Below are 14,244 nucleotides of genomic sequence, written 5' to 3'. Positions count from 1 at the left end.
CGATATCTTGATAGCGGCTCCTCGTTATTGCTCTCCTCTTCTCTGGTCCTGTGACATGGCATCATCTTGCTCGGGGCTTTTCTATGCATATCTGTTCAAACAAACAAACAGGAATCACCGCAACTCAACCTTGACACATGAAATACAACAGTAGATCAGGGCAACAGATTAAATGGTAGGCCAGTATGGGTCGAGGGTCCGCTTAGCTGTGACCTTGTTTGTGCAGTTGGCCTTGTTGTCTCCTTCTGGGCTGTTCTTCTTCTTCCCATCTGCCAGTGGTCAGATCCTCTCGACACAGCTTGTCTTCAAGTAGAAAGAGAAAACATTTGATAAGGTCACTCGGGATGGTGATTGTGTGGCGTCGTGCGTTTGTCAGACAGCGCACGGTGAAGGACACCGACAGGAAGCTCATAAGTGGACCTTGCCCTGGCATGTGATGCACTGCAGGTCCCCGCTGGTGGGGTCCCCCGTCTCCCCGCCGGCGTCGTCGTCCTCCACGCGGCGGCCCCGCCCCTCCTCGCCGTCCGCCACGCCCGACGCCTCCTTGCACTGGATCCGTTTGTGGGGGTGCTTCGAGGAGGCGTGCCGCAGGGAGACCGACTCCGCCTTCCTCGGCGCGGCCGGTTTCCTCGCGGCCGCTCGGTCCGGCTGGCTCCGGGCGTAGCGGCACTCGTCGTCCGAGTCCCCGGTCTCGTCCCGGTACGACCTGGCGTCGCTGCCTTTGCTCCGACCTGCCGCCGGCCCCCCCGCCTTGGCCAGCCCCTTCCCGCAGCAGGCGCACGAGTACCTCTTGGCGGCCGCGGGCCACGCCTCCTCTGTGGTCCGGTGGCCGGACGCCGCCGGCCTCCTGCTGGCGTACACCCTCCGGGGGTAGAGGTCCATGTCGTCCAGGTCGGTGGAGAACATCTCGTCGCGGGACGACAGCTCGTCCAGGGAGGGGCTGAGGACGCTCATGCGCTCCTGGGTCTTCTGCCGGGGCAGGTAGCCGTAGTAGAGCGGGGACACCGGGGACGAGAGGCAGCCGGGGGCCAGGCGGGCCGGCTCCGTCCCCCGGAGCGACGGGCTGCTCCTCAGAAGGTCTCCGGCGAACGGGGCGCTCGGGTCGAAGGGCAGCCTGAGGATCCGGTAGCTCAGGTCCGCCAGGGCCTCAACCGGGACGGCCGTCGGACGCCGCTCTTCCTGGGCTTGCGGCGCGGCGGCTTGGGGCAGGGCGGCTTCCGTCTCCGGGAGAGGTTCTTCCGGGTCGGACCCGAGGTCGACACCGGCGGTGGTGACGACGGCAGCGACGGGCGTCGCGCCGCCTGAGCGTCGGACCTCAACCTCCGCGGGTCGTTCTTCCGCCCGCGGGGCGGCCGTCGCGCGGTCGGGCAGCGGGCCGGGCAGACAGAAGGCGAACAGGTCCCGCTTCTCCGCCGGCCGCGGCGCTCCCGAGGGCGCCTCCTCGCGGACCGACGAGCTGTCCAGCGGCGGCTCCCCGAAGCCCACAGGCCACGCCCCCGGCGTCCCCAGGTCCTCCAGGCTGCGGTGGCTCGACTCGGCGTCGTACACCGCCGTCATGGAGTCGCTGAACGTCACGCCGGGAGACGGCTGGGCGCCCGAGGAGGAGGAGGAGGAGGAAGAGGAGGTGGAGGCGGCGGCTCGACTCACGCCGTCCTCCTCGCTCTTTTTCTCGTCCCCCGGCGAGAAGATCCCGGACGTCTGGGAGCCGACGCCCGAGTCCAGCTCCCTCTCGGCCACGGCCAGCTCCACGGCCCGCATCTTGCCCAGGCACTCGATGAGCTTGCTGATGGCGTCGCTGGGGTCCGTCTGGACCTCGGAGCACGCCATCTCCCTGCGGAGCGGCGACGGGGGAGGGGGCGGGTAGTGGTACTGGTGGGCCTGCTGGGAGGGGGGGCGGGGCATGTCGGCCCAGGGAGGAGGGTGGAAGCGCGGCTCGAACATCCTCCGGTAATCGAGCGGGTGCATCATCTGTTGTGGGAGTACGTATCCCGGGTACTGCATGTAGGGGTAGGGCTGGCCGTAGGGGCGGCCAACGTTGTAGCCTGAGCAATAACAACAAAGGGCATGAATTAAAACACCACCTCCATCTGAAGGCTAAACGTAGACAATCTAAACAAAATACAATAGATGGCAAACAGAAGTTCTTTACAAATCCCTTCGCGACGGTACACATCATCAACACGCAATACAAATACAGACCAGAAGTAATATTTGAATTGATACCTCCAGGCATGCCGTAGGGGTTGTACGGGTTGTTTAAGTGCCAGTGTTGGTACATGGGTACGTAGTGCTGAGAGGCCGGCTGGACGTAGAAAAAGGGCCGGGTGTGCGGAGTCCGCGACGGCTGACCGTTTCCAAACGAACCGGTAGGTTGTCCTCCGTCTACGGGAAAAAACAGTAGCTTTATGCTGAGCATGAAACTCTTCCATGTGTTTTGTAGTCTTAATACATATTGCCTTGCAAGTTCACATGAAGAGATCATTCCTGAAGTTACCCCCTTCCTAAAACTCAGTTGTTTATTACATATTTTTACATTGAATAGAAACTACCATAGTAAATGTGAATTATTACCGTCCATTTTCTCAAAAGTGGGTTATTAACTCTGGAACAAAAACGGAAGATTAAAATCACTCGAATCACTTGCTTTGTTAGTTTCTTTCGGTCTTGCAGACGCCACACTAACCCGACTCAAAGGGCGCTGCTAACAAATCAATCAAATCCAATTCGCAACACCTGTCCATGTTTCTTCTTGTTGACTCTTTTTGCAATTGGTTTTGATTGACACTGGCAGTGCACCAGGATGCGACTTTACGTTGAGCCTCCTTATTATGCATAACCTATGCGCCATTTACATTTTGTATGCACGTTATATTTAACGAAACATGTAGCTTTGCGTTGAAACCTGTGGGCCTACACATTTCCCACATCCCACTTGTATTGCACTAACGTTTTGGTGTGTGTTATATATTTATTTTACTTACATTTATTATATTTATATTTTATGTTATCATGAGGGAGCTGAGCAGTGGTTACAGAAAAAATTTCCTCCGGGATCAATAAAGTAATCTGAAAATTGGAAATCGAGCGGCATGCATGGGTTGACTGCAGGCAAATCAGGCCCCAGCAGGGGGAAGCATTCCCCTCTCCCAAATGGGGATACTGTGCATGCGGCCAAAACGGCGTGTGTTATATATATATATATGTTATATATTATATATATATATATATATATATATATATATATATATATATATATATATATATATAATGAGGCAAACTGGGGATACTGCGCATGCGGCCACAGAGCGCAGCGCCGCTGTTTCTGGCGCATGCGCAGTATCACCATTTGGCCTCTTAAAAGCAGGCGCTTGAGATGCGCTTAAACGTTCCTCCGATGCGGGCGGTGCTAACCCAATGCTCAACGTAATAACACACAAAGTTATACTTCCTGGACCCGAGTGGATATAAAAAGAAAGAGCCAGTGGCGGCGGGACCTATGCCTGGAGTACGCCAACCCAAAAAGCATTGTAAGGACACCGAATCTTAAACGGGTTAAGTAACGAAGTGGCTCGGCTACCTGACGTTAGCTTAGCAACACTGCCCCGTTCAGAAGCTAGCCGCCAGCAGCGAGTTCACGTCAGACACCAAACAGCCTACTTTTATATGTTTATCTCACACCCAGCTAGCTGACCACTAACCCCGTGTTATAAGTGTGTTATGACGCTTCGTCTCGACCGGTGGCCGTTCGTCGGATTAACATTTAAATCGCGTGGGGGCCGGAGGTTGGTCTTGTTTTTGTATTAGCACACGCTAGCATTCGCCATCCGGTTAGCCGCCAGCTAACTAGCCACTAGCTAACCCCCGGACCGGAGATGGGAGCATCGCTGAGCTAACGCTAGCCGCCGTGACCCGATGTTATTCTGCTATATAATGAAACACCCCGCGCCGTGAGTTCAATAGCTGTGATCACTGTGGTGATGCTCAGTTTTGTGGTGAATGGGGTACAGGGTGAACCGCATGCGGGGTCACCAGTGGGTGTCTCCGCGGGCCCTGCGCCGCCGTGTCGGGGCGAGGGTTTGTTGTGGGAGGCGGTGGAGGGCGACGGGGCTGGAGGTTAGCAGCACGTTCGCCTACGACTTGTATGTATGTTCTGAGGGTGATCTGTAGGTGTTTACGATGTTGGAAACCCGTGATTGTGGGCTGATTTGTGATAATGAGTGAGTTAGGTGGTGTCGTGAATGAATGCCGTCTCTAGCTGGGTTGTGAGTCGGCGTTTCGGCCCAGGTACGAGATGTCATGTACTGATCGTCCTGGGTGAATTGTTTTTAAGGATTAAAATAAATGCGTTTGACCAAAAATACTGCAGCAATGTTACATTTTAGCCAATACGATGATAGGTATGAACCGAAGAGCTGAAACAAATTGTACAGCCCAACATGCTGGGCTGGTCGGTACTCACTGTACCAACATGAGGGAGTACACTAGTCTAGCGGATAAAACCCTGCTCTTTACAGTGCGTGACGCTACAATCTTTGAGTCCTGTTCATATTTAGCGTTACATACACATTACTTCACCTAACTACTTGCTAAACATTGCAATCAGTCTTTTAGTGTTTGTTGTTTTGTATATGTACGTTTTTTCTGCATTTTTATTTTTAATTAAACGATTCTCTGTAATATTTGCTTTGGGTCACAAACCATGCCGGATGAAAAACATTTACAAATGCAGAAAAGGTGTGTCATAATTGTGGCTTTTTGTGGCATGATAAATATTTTGTCCACTTTATCATAATACTCAGTTCTGTGAAACATAAACTTGATTTCAGTGTTATTGAAGAAAAATCTAATTTTGTAGTTCTTGTCGGATTTGCAGGATGATGGCTGACAGATCCTTGTCCTTTCGTTGTGTGTGTTGGATCTCAGAGAGTTCCCCCCTTCCCATCCCCTCTCACTAAGCAGATTGTCTTGCTGTCAGTGCAGTCCTGGGCAGTGAGTGACGGAGACAGTGAATGCTTGATGGAGCGAGGAGCTGTAAGGGGTGGGGTGGGGTGGGGGCCAGCCAGGTGACCTGCTATTGGAGACTGGATGTTGACGGCGCACTTTGTCATGCGGAAAAGATTCCGGAAATGTATATGCGTGTGTTTTTCCTCGGTCGGCCAGACACCGGCAGAATAGAGTAGAACTTATTCAGCAGACTGGTAATGCTGAATCTTGGGTTAAGCACTGGTTGTGCTATGCTTCATTCTGGGAGATAGATGGGTAGCTATTTTGTTGGTGTACATCTTCTCACTCAGACGCGTAAACAACCGGAAAGCTTTGAGGTTTGCAGCAGAGGAGCTAAGCGGACGAGTGCGTAAACAGCAACATGATCACATGCTCAGGCGACGGTTTGCTGCCACTCACTGATGCCCAGCCTCTCATTGAGTTTGTGTTTGTATTGTCCTGGTTTCAATGCATACCGACCTGACAGCTGCTGTTTTTGTCTCTCTTCTCCCTCTCTCCCTTCCAGCCGAGCACTGATGTAGCCCAGCCCCAACGGAAGGGCTGCCGCTTCCTCCACCTCCCACGTCCTCAGCGTCTAACCCACCCGCCAGGGAGGTACACTCCCCCCCCCCCCCCTCCCCTCCAACTCCCCACTGTCGGCGTCCACTCCTGACGACCAGACCCGGAGAGCGCTGTCTCCCCTAGAGTTCTCCCTGAGCCGGTGACGACACGAGGAGGCCAGAGGGATACAGTACTGCTACGGTGGACCGCCGGTTTCCTGTCTTCTTCACGCAGGAAAAGGGACCTTTCTGTTGGGCCTCCCTGCGCCGTCGAGGAGCGAGCGCCTCCCCCTCACAACGGGCCACGGCGTTGAGGTCTCCACGCCGCCCCCCACCCCCCACCCCCACCCCCCCCCCCCCCCCCCCCCCCCCCCCCCCTCCCTTCCCCTGCCCCCCGCCCACCACAGCCGCCCCGTTGGCGTCACCTTGCCTGCCTCCGTTTTTTTTTTTTCAAACCTGTATTTGATATTCTCGCCGTCGTCACGCGTCTTGAGTCCGGTTCGCGCCGGGCCGTAGGACTTAACGAAACTGGGGCGCGATTCATGGGATGCGACCATGTCCGACCTGGGTGAGCGCAGGGCGGTCAACACGGACTATGCCGTCTCCCTGCTGGAGCAGCTCAAGTTCTTCTACGAGCAGAAGCTGCTGACGGACGTGGTGCTGCTGGTGGAGGAGACCGAGTTCCCCTGTCACAAGATGGTCCTGGCCACCTGTAGCTCCTATTTCAGGTGAGGGCCAGCCACAGCCGCCGCCGTGCTCCAGTTTCCACCCCTTCCCCCCCTCCCAGCCACAACCTCCTGTTGTGGCGGTTGTCTTCTATAGGGGTCGCGTCCTATCACCTGGGAGCTCCGTGTACACGTTCTCCTGTTGTGGTGGTTGTCTGCTATAGGGGTCGCGTCCTATCACCTGGGAGCTCCGTGTACACGTTCTCCTGTTGTGGTGGTTGTCTGCTAAAGGGGTCGGTTCCTATCACCGTGGGGCTCCGTGTGCACACGCCTTCCAGCCGTGGTTGTGGTCTCTGAAGGGGTCGGTTCCCATCACCTGGGAGCGCCTCCATGTACCCACTCCATGTCAGACTTAGTCCTGCTACCGCTGCTACTACAGCAGTGTCCCACTGGCCCCCCTTCAACGCGTGTCATTACAACTGCAATTACCGACCGTTACTCTGACAACAGTTCATCCGCACTTCAGGTGCGTCTCGATTAGATGCACTTAACGGTTCACAGCCTCTCAAATTGGATATCGGGCACGGCGTTTTGCAGGGTTCTGGCGCCCAAAGTGAGCGGGCTACTTTTAAGTTGAACTGAAAGCGTGCGTCTCCTAACCGGGGCCCCGTCCCCTGTGTAGCCCTACCTGGGGTACTGCTAGTGGGGCTGGAAGGCAACCCGCTGGGTACGGTGCCCTGAATAATGCACTGTGTGGTGTAGGCCGGGGGGGCTTTGTGTTTGAAGGTGGTAATTATTTGCCTGGGTTTGATTCCCGTTAGGACCAGTCAGCCCTCCTCCCCTCATCCTCCGCCATTGTGTCAACGAGTTGTTAAGATTGGGCGCTGTCCCCAGGTATGGTGACACTAAATAATGCAGCGTTTCAATTAGGGTTGTCGCCATACAGTGTTTTCTAAGACCGACACAATACCTCGAGAAATATCGACATTCGATACCGCTTCGCATAACTTCGGGAGGAATTTACACAACATTGAGGGTGTAACACCCTACATTTTTATGAAAAGATGCATATAACAAGGCTATAACGTGATAACGAGGTACGGCCGAAGTATAGAGATGAATTGCGGCGAGAGACGGCAGTAAGAGAGTGTGTGTGTGTGTGTGTGTGTGTGTGTGTGTGTGTGTGTGTGTGTGTGTGTGTGTGTGTGTGTGTTAACTCGCTGTCAGACAGAAGAGAGGGTGAGAACAAGCAGCTGCTGCCGGTGTATCGACGCTGTGGAAAATGAGGGTGGAAACCGTTTCAAACATTCAGCATCGGAAAATCAATGCATTGGACCGCGCTAGTTTCCATATGGAGACTGTGGTGTAGACTGGGTTGCAGGGGAGTCCCCATGTCTCCCATTCTACTGCGTCTTACCCCTCGCTGTTCACAATGTTGGCTATCCATGTCCAATACGGGGAATGGGTTCACCTAGCGATTGTTAGGGCTTGGCACTTGGTTCTATGAACGTCCTTACTGTACCCACAGCGATGTATTGTTTCACTTCCGTCGCTTTGGATAAAGGCCTCTGCTAAATGTAGACGTCAGCAAACCATTGTATGGAGATGCATGTCATGAAGGAGCAGGTAGCGCGCATGGGGGGGGGGGAATCTCGCTCAAGCCTGCCAACGGGTAGACCGCGGGGTTCGAACCCAGAACCTCGTTCACCCGGGCATCAAACACCCAGACCACCAGTCTGTGGGTTCCTCGGCGGCCCTACACCCAGCCGTCGTGTCCCCCTCTCCCCGTCACCCAGCCCTGGGGTCCCTGGGTGTTTCATAACGAGGCCGGCCTCTTCGCTCCACTCTGCAGCCGCCCGGAGGCAGAGCACAGCAGAGGGCTCTGGGAAGAGGCCATCTGTAAATGACAGGAGCTCACACGGCCTTTGATCCCCCTCTCGCCTCCCTCCTCTCTCCCTCTCTCCTCTCTCTCTCGCTTTCTTCCTTTCCTCCTCCTCCTCCTCCTCCTCCTCTCGGCATACTGACGGGTGCATTCCAACGCAAAGGGGGGCCGGGCGATCCGTACGCCCTCGCTCACACCCACCTATCCCAGTGTCTCCCGCTCACTCTTTCTGTCACTCTCTCTCGTCCCGGCTGTTTCCCAATCGCTTGTTATCCGGGAGTGTACATGCAAAGCATTTCTCTGACCAGGGAGCTGTCCCCCCCCCCCCCGGTCTCTGCAGGGCCATACCTGCAGGATTGCATAATTCAGCCCCTAGTTGTCTAGTTCGTCAGCTTACAGTTCACCCGCAACTTGGATCTAATGGTGTCCAATATGATGTACAAACATGCTTTGCCTATGTAGCTTGCAGGCGGAAATGATTTGTTTAGTAACATCAATTTGGTGTGTGTGTGTGCGTGTGTGACACAACAAACAAAAAAGGGTTCTAATCTTGTATCTGGATCGAACTATTTCCGATGCATTGTGGGAAACAAATGTGTGCTAGGAAGTGCATCAGAGTACAAGTGCCTTCGGTGGTTGTGGGTTGGCAAAGCTACATTATTGAACGACTGCATCATAATATAGGGTCCTTATGTGTTCAAAGCTACGGCTGTGAATTACTTAAGGCGGGCTAGCCAGTCTATAATTGTAAGTTATTGTTTGCGTGTATAATTGTTGGCTAGTGGTGTATGTTCAGCTGTGAATGACATACCCGCATTACCAGTATGATTTAGATCTGTCAATACTATTCACTCAGTCATTTGTAACCATAGCTCCTTGTAATGTGTAGCGAGGCCTGTGACTTCCTCCCCCTCGGAGGAAACTGAACTGGCTGTGAACAGTCGCTCACTTCAGTCAGAGGCTGCTGACGGAGTGAGCCAGAGAGGTGCTGCTCTAAGTGAGTCACGCGGGCCTCGCTTCCCCTCTCCCGCTCCCTCTTCACACCGCCTCACTCCCTCCACTGGGGGGATCACAGTGTTGACAGGAGGTACCCGAGCCATGACCTCATCGGCGTGCGTCACAACCCCGCTCTGATGTGGTCCGCTGCCGCTCAAGCCGTCGGCCCCGGCGCGTCGGGTCGGGTATTAACCGACAGGAGGCATGCGACCCCTAATGGGGACGGGAGGCCTTCCGAGCAGATCGCTGCGTTCCTAGGCGCCCGGGTCGTGTGACGGACGCTTCGGTCCAGGTGGGTGAGCGCAGACGTTCCTCACATTGCGTCGGGCGACCCCCGTGGGAGGCCAACCCCCTGACCCGCCTGGACGGTGTTGATGCCGCGCTCTGCCCCGTGAGACAGGAGGTTTCGGCCGAGGCTGTCAAACTGTCGTTGGGGGAGTTCAGGCCGGCGCAGATGGGCCGCCCGTGACCGTCTTGTTTAAAGGAGCGTGTTTTGCTGTCGGAGGCTGCGGTTGGCTTCCGTCGCTCGCTGCCAGATGCTTTCACGGCGCGCAGGAAAGACCTGCTGAGGCAAACGACCACTTATCACGGGCGGTTATGTAACAGCGCGAGGGGGAAACGTGGGTTGTGCTCGGGCAGTGTTTTGGAGAGTAAAATGCGGGGGTGTTTTTTTTTATTTTTTATTATTTTTTTTTTTTTTCTTTTTTGGTAGGAATCAAATTTTCGGGGTTATTTTTGTCTGGTATGCTTAAAGAAGGTGCTAGGGAAATGAGACGTATACAATTTTCGTCGACAGTGACGTGTTATGTTTGAGCTTTTTCTTTCCCAGGGGCCCTTGCTTCGACGCTTTATGACAAAAACTGTTAAAAGAGAACATAAAACCTGCCAAATGCATGTTCTTTGATCTGATACACATGTGACCAATGGGGAGGAGGTTCAGATGGACTTCGTTAGTCCCAGACGGAAACATCTGGTGTCCCAGCAGGGAGTTCATGACAGTCACGAGAATTGGAATAAAAATATCTAAAAATGAATAACGAGTAAAAAAAAGATTAAGAAATGTAGGGGAGTGTTGACCGGTGACGACCTCCTCCTCACCCGCCTGTCTCCCCCCCCCCACAGGGCGATGTTTATGAGCGGCCTGAGCGAGAGCAAGCAGACCCACGTGCACCTTCGCAACGTGGACCCCACCACGCTGCAGGTCATCATCACCTACGCCTACACGGGCAACCTGGCCATCAACGACAGCACGGTGGAGCCCCTTTACGAGACGGCCTGCTTCCTCCAGGTCTGAGCGCCGCCTCCTCTTCATCACCATCTCCCCCCCCCCCCCTCTCTCCACTGGTCCTAGGTTTCCCAATCAGGCCGCTCCTGACTTCCGTCAGATCACTAGTTAACAATTTTAAGATGCACTTGTTATGTTTTACAAACAGAAAGTGTACATATTTTCAAATCACAGTCTGTGTTTTTGATCCACGCTGAACTAATTAAAATGCTGCATAACCAAGGAAAAGGTTGTGTGTTGCAGAGTAAAATGTCATGGTAATTATTAGTGGTGTTCATGTAGGGCTGTAGTAACATAGCATTGGATAAAACACTCATTGACTACACACTGTAGAATTGTTTATAGTGAGCCGTAGCACATAACAACCTAGGGCTGCTCGATTATGGAAAAACAATTGAAACCACGATTATTGAAACGATTATTTTTGAGTTTGAAAAAATGATGTATTCATTCAGTCTCTCCCAAAAAACACTGTCACTGAGAACTTTAAAATTTCCCCTTAAAATAATGCACAAAATGGTCGAATCAAAAATGTTAAAATCGAAAACGATGTACAGATATATATCCAGCTGTTCTGCACCTTCCATAAAACGGTTAATGTTCGACGCTGAAATGGAAATCGCGATCAAAATCCGATTAATCGCCCAGCCCTGCGGTCACGTTCATCGTACGAGTCCCAGTGCCGAAACGCTAACCCCCCCCCCTCCTCTTCCTCCCCTTCCTCCTCGCAGGTGGAGGACGTGCTGCTGCAGTGCCGCGACTACCTGGTGAAGAAGATCAACGCGGAGAACTGCGTGCGCATGCTGAGCATCGGCGACCTCTTCAGCTGCAGCGAGCTCAAGCAGAGCGCCAAGCGCATGGTGGAGCACAAGTTCCCCACGGTGTACCGCCAGCAGGCCTTCCTGCAGCTGTCCCACGAGCTGCTGGTGGACGTGCTGAGCAGCGACAACCTCAACGTGGAGAAGGAGGAGACGGTGCGCGAGGCGGCCATGCTGTGGCTGGAGTACAACATGGAGGCGCGCTCGCAGCACCTCTCGTCGGTGCTCAGCCAGATCCGCATCGACGCGCTGTCGGAGGTCACGCAGCGCGCCTGGTTCCAGGGCCTGCCGCCCAACGACAAGTCGGTGGTGGTGCAGGGCCTCTACAAGTCCATGCCCAAGTTCTTCAAGCCGCGGCTGGGCATGACCAAGGAGGAGATGCTCATCTTCATGGAGGCCATGTGGGTGGCCGAGGGCATCCACCTGATGGCGCAGGTGTCGTACCGCGCCGTGTGCTACAGCCCGCAGGCGGAGAAGCTGTACCGGCTGAGCGACCCGCCCGGGGACCTGCAGAAGGTGGGCACGCTGGTGTCGCCCGACAACGACGTGTTCATCGCCGGCGGGCAGCTGACGCTGAAGAACTCGGTGGGCAAGGCGGGCAAGCTGCAGACCGTGTACCGGTCAGTGGACAGCTTCTACTGGCTAGACGCGCAGCAGAACGCCTGGGTGGCCAAGACGCCCATGCTGTGTGCGCGCATCCGCCCGTCGCTGGTGTGGTGCGAGGGCTACATCTATGCCATCGGCGGCGACAACGTGGGCGGGGAGCTGAACAAGCGCACGGTGGAGCGCTACGACTGCGAGAAGGATGAGTGGAGCATGACCAGCCCGCTGCCCTGCGCCTGGAACTGGAGCACGGCGGTGGTGGCGCACGACTGCATCTACGTCATGACCCACGACCTCATGTACTGCTACTTCCCGCGCGCCGACACCTGGGTGGAGATGGCCATGCGGCGCACCAGCCGCTGCTTCGCCTCGGCCGCCGCCTTCGGCGACCTCATCTTCTACATCGGCGGGCTGCACGTGGTCAGCAACACGGGCGTTCGGCTGCCCACCAGCACCATCGACGGCTCGTCGGTCACGGTGGAGATCTACGACGTCAACAAGAACGAGTGGCGCCCTGCCGCCAACATCCCCGCCAAGCGCTACTCGGACCCCTGCGTGCGCGCCGTGGTGCTGCTCAACGCGCTCTGCATCTTCATGCGCGAGACGCACATGAACGAGCGCGCCAAGTACGCCATCTACCAGTACGACGCCGAGACGGATCGCTGGTTCCTGCGGCAGCCCGTGTCGGAGCGCTCGCTCTGGGACATGGGCAAGGACTTCCGCTGCGCCGTGGGTAAGCTGTACCACCTCCTGCCTGGAGGAGTCCCCGTGGAAGCCGCCCACCTACCTCTTCGCCCCCGACCGGCGCCGAGGAGTTTTGAGGTAGACGGGGAGATGGTGCCCCTCCCCCACGTATAGCTCTTAGCCCCCCCCAGACGCCACCGAGGCTGCACCACCCCGCCCCCCGTCCCTGTCCCCAAACTCGCTTACGTGCTGAAGCGCCGAGGGTGTTGTGGCTGGGAGGAGTGGAATTTGGGGGCGGGTGCAGTGGAATTGGGGGCGGGATTACTGCTCCATAGAACTGAATGGTTTGACATGTGTTTTTCCGAAGGGATGGTAATTCCTAGACCTCCCCGACCGGTGTTGAATCTAACCTCGGCTGACGCTGATTGGTCGAAGCGCAGCGTCGAGAGGCCTCTTCTCCCCCCTCAACCCCCCTCCCCTCCTCAAAATAAGTAATGTAAAATCTTTTTTTTATTTTTTATTATTTTGTTCGTCATTAAATCGGTTAGATATTATTGCAATCTGTTATACTGTTTCTACAATGTGATAATCTAAACGTTAACTGAACTTTGTGATGATGATGATGATGATGATGATGGTATGTTTATGATGAGGATGACGATGCACTTACAAGTAAACCTCCTTGGAATGACAATGGCAACTGTACCAAACCCCCCCCCCCCCCCCCCCCACCCCACCCCCCCACCCAGCTCCCTCCGACTTACTTCTTTCTGTCACGACCTTTCTCACGGGACTCCCGCCTCTTTTAGCCACTCCCCTCCTCCCCTAGAATCGCTGACCTCCGCCCCCTGGATCCCCTCCCCCCTCGTGCTCTCCTTTTCACTGTCAGGGCCCCAGATGCATCTCAAGGGTTTTTATTATTTTATTCAGGGCCCCGTTGGTGAGACGAATGAAAAAGAGGGGTCGGTGCTGTGAGCGTACGAAAGGTGGGGTCACCTGTACGAGAAGTGGGGGGGGGGGGGGGGGGGGGGGGGGGGGGGGGGGGGGGGCAGGAGGTCACAGGTCATTAGTTGGTGACTGCAGGTACAGCCACCTAGACCACACACCCTCTCTCTCTCTCTCTCTCTCTCTCTCTCTCTCTCTCCCCCCCCCAACCCTCCCTCTTACTGAAACCAAACTGGCCTCACCCAAACTCAGACACCCCTCCCATCTCTGGTCCTCTCCTCCAGACCCTCCATGTTCTCTCTCTCTCTCTCTCTCTCTCTCTCTCTCTCTCTCTCTCTCTCTCTCTCTCTCTCTCTCTCTCTCTCTCTCTCTCTCTCTCTCTCTCTCTCTCTCTCTCTCTCTCTCTCTCTCTCTCTCTCTCGTGTTTGTGTGTATTCTTTATATGCAGGTCTCTGCAGAAGGATCGCCACACAACTCCACTCAGAAACACCGTACTTAGACTTTGGGCTCATGCGTTTCTTTTTTTAATTTCTTTTTTTTTTTCTTTTTTCATTTACAAGCTGCTGAAATATATATAAATATTAAAAAATATATATATTTTCATATGTTTAGACAAAAAAACAAGTGTTTCAGTGTGTGTGTGGGCTGGACGGGGGTGCGTTGGAAAAACCAGGTCTATTTTCTATTAGTCTTTCATTTTTTATTTAATATCGGACATTACTGTAGTGCGATTGTGTGTAGATATCCATATTGTTTCTTTCCTTCTATCAGACTTAATTTTCTCGTGAGTGGATATTGAGGTATCTCGCTGCTGATTGGGTCT

At 54.5% G+C, this 14,244-nt stretch overlaps 1 protein-coding gene across 1 annotated transcript; it reads left to right on the top strand.

Moving 5' to 3' along the window:
- The first annotated feature begins 5,873 nt into the window (after window positions 1–5,873).
- Window positions 5,874–13,168, top strand: kbtbd2 (kelch repeat and BTB (POZ) domain containing 2). Its single transcript, XM_079755093.1, is given in 5 exon segments — window positions 5,874–6,271; window positions 10,209–10,374; window positions 11,103–12,536; window positions 12,538–12,594; window positions 12,597–13,168. Coding segments are annotated over 5 exon segments (1,884 nt in total). The 5' UTR covers window positions 5,874–6,098; the 3' UTR covers window positions 12,651–13,168.
- The last annotated feature ends 1,076 nt before the right edge of the window (window positions 13,169–14,244 follow it).

This window comes from Pollachius pollachius (genome assembly GCF_949987615.1).
Source record: "Pollachius pollachius genome assembly, chromosome: 17".
NCBI classification, from domain to species: Eukaryota; Metazoa; Chordata; class Actinopteri; order Gadiformes; family Gadidae; genus Pollachius; species Pollachius pollachius.
This window is presented reverse-complemented; position numbering and strand designations above follow the sequence as displayed.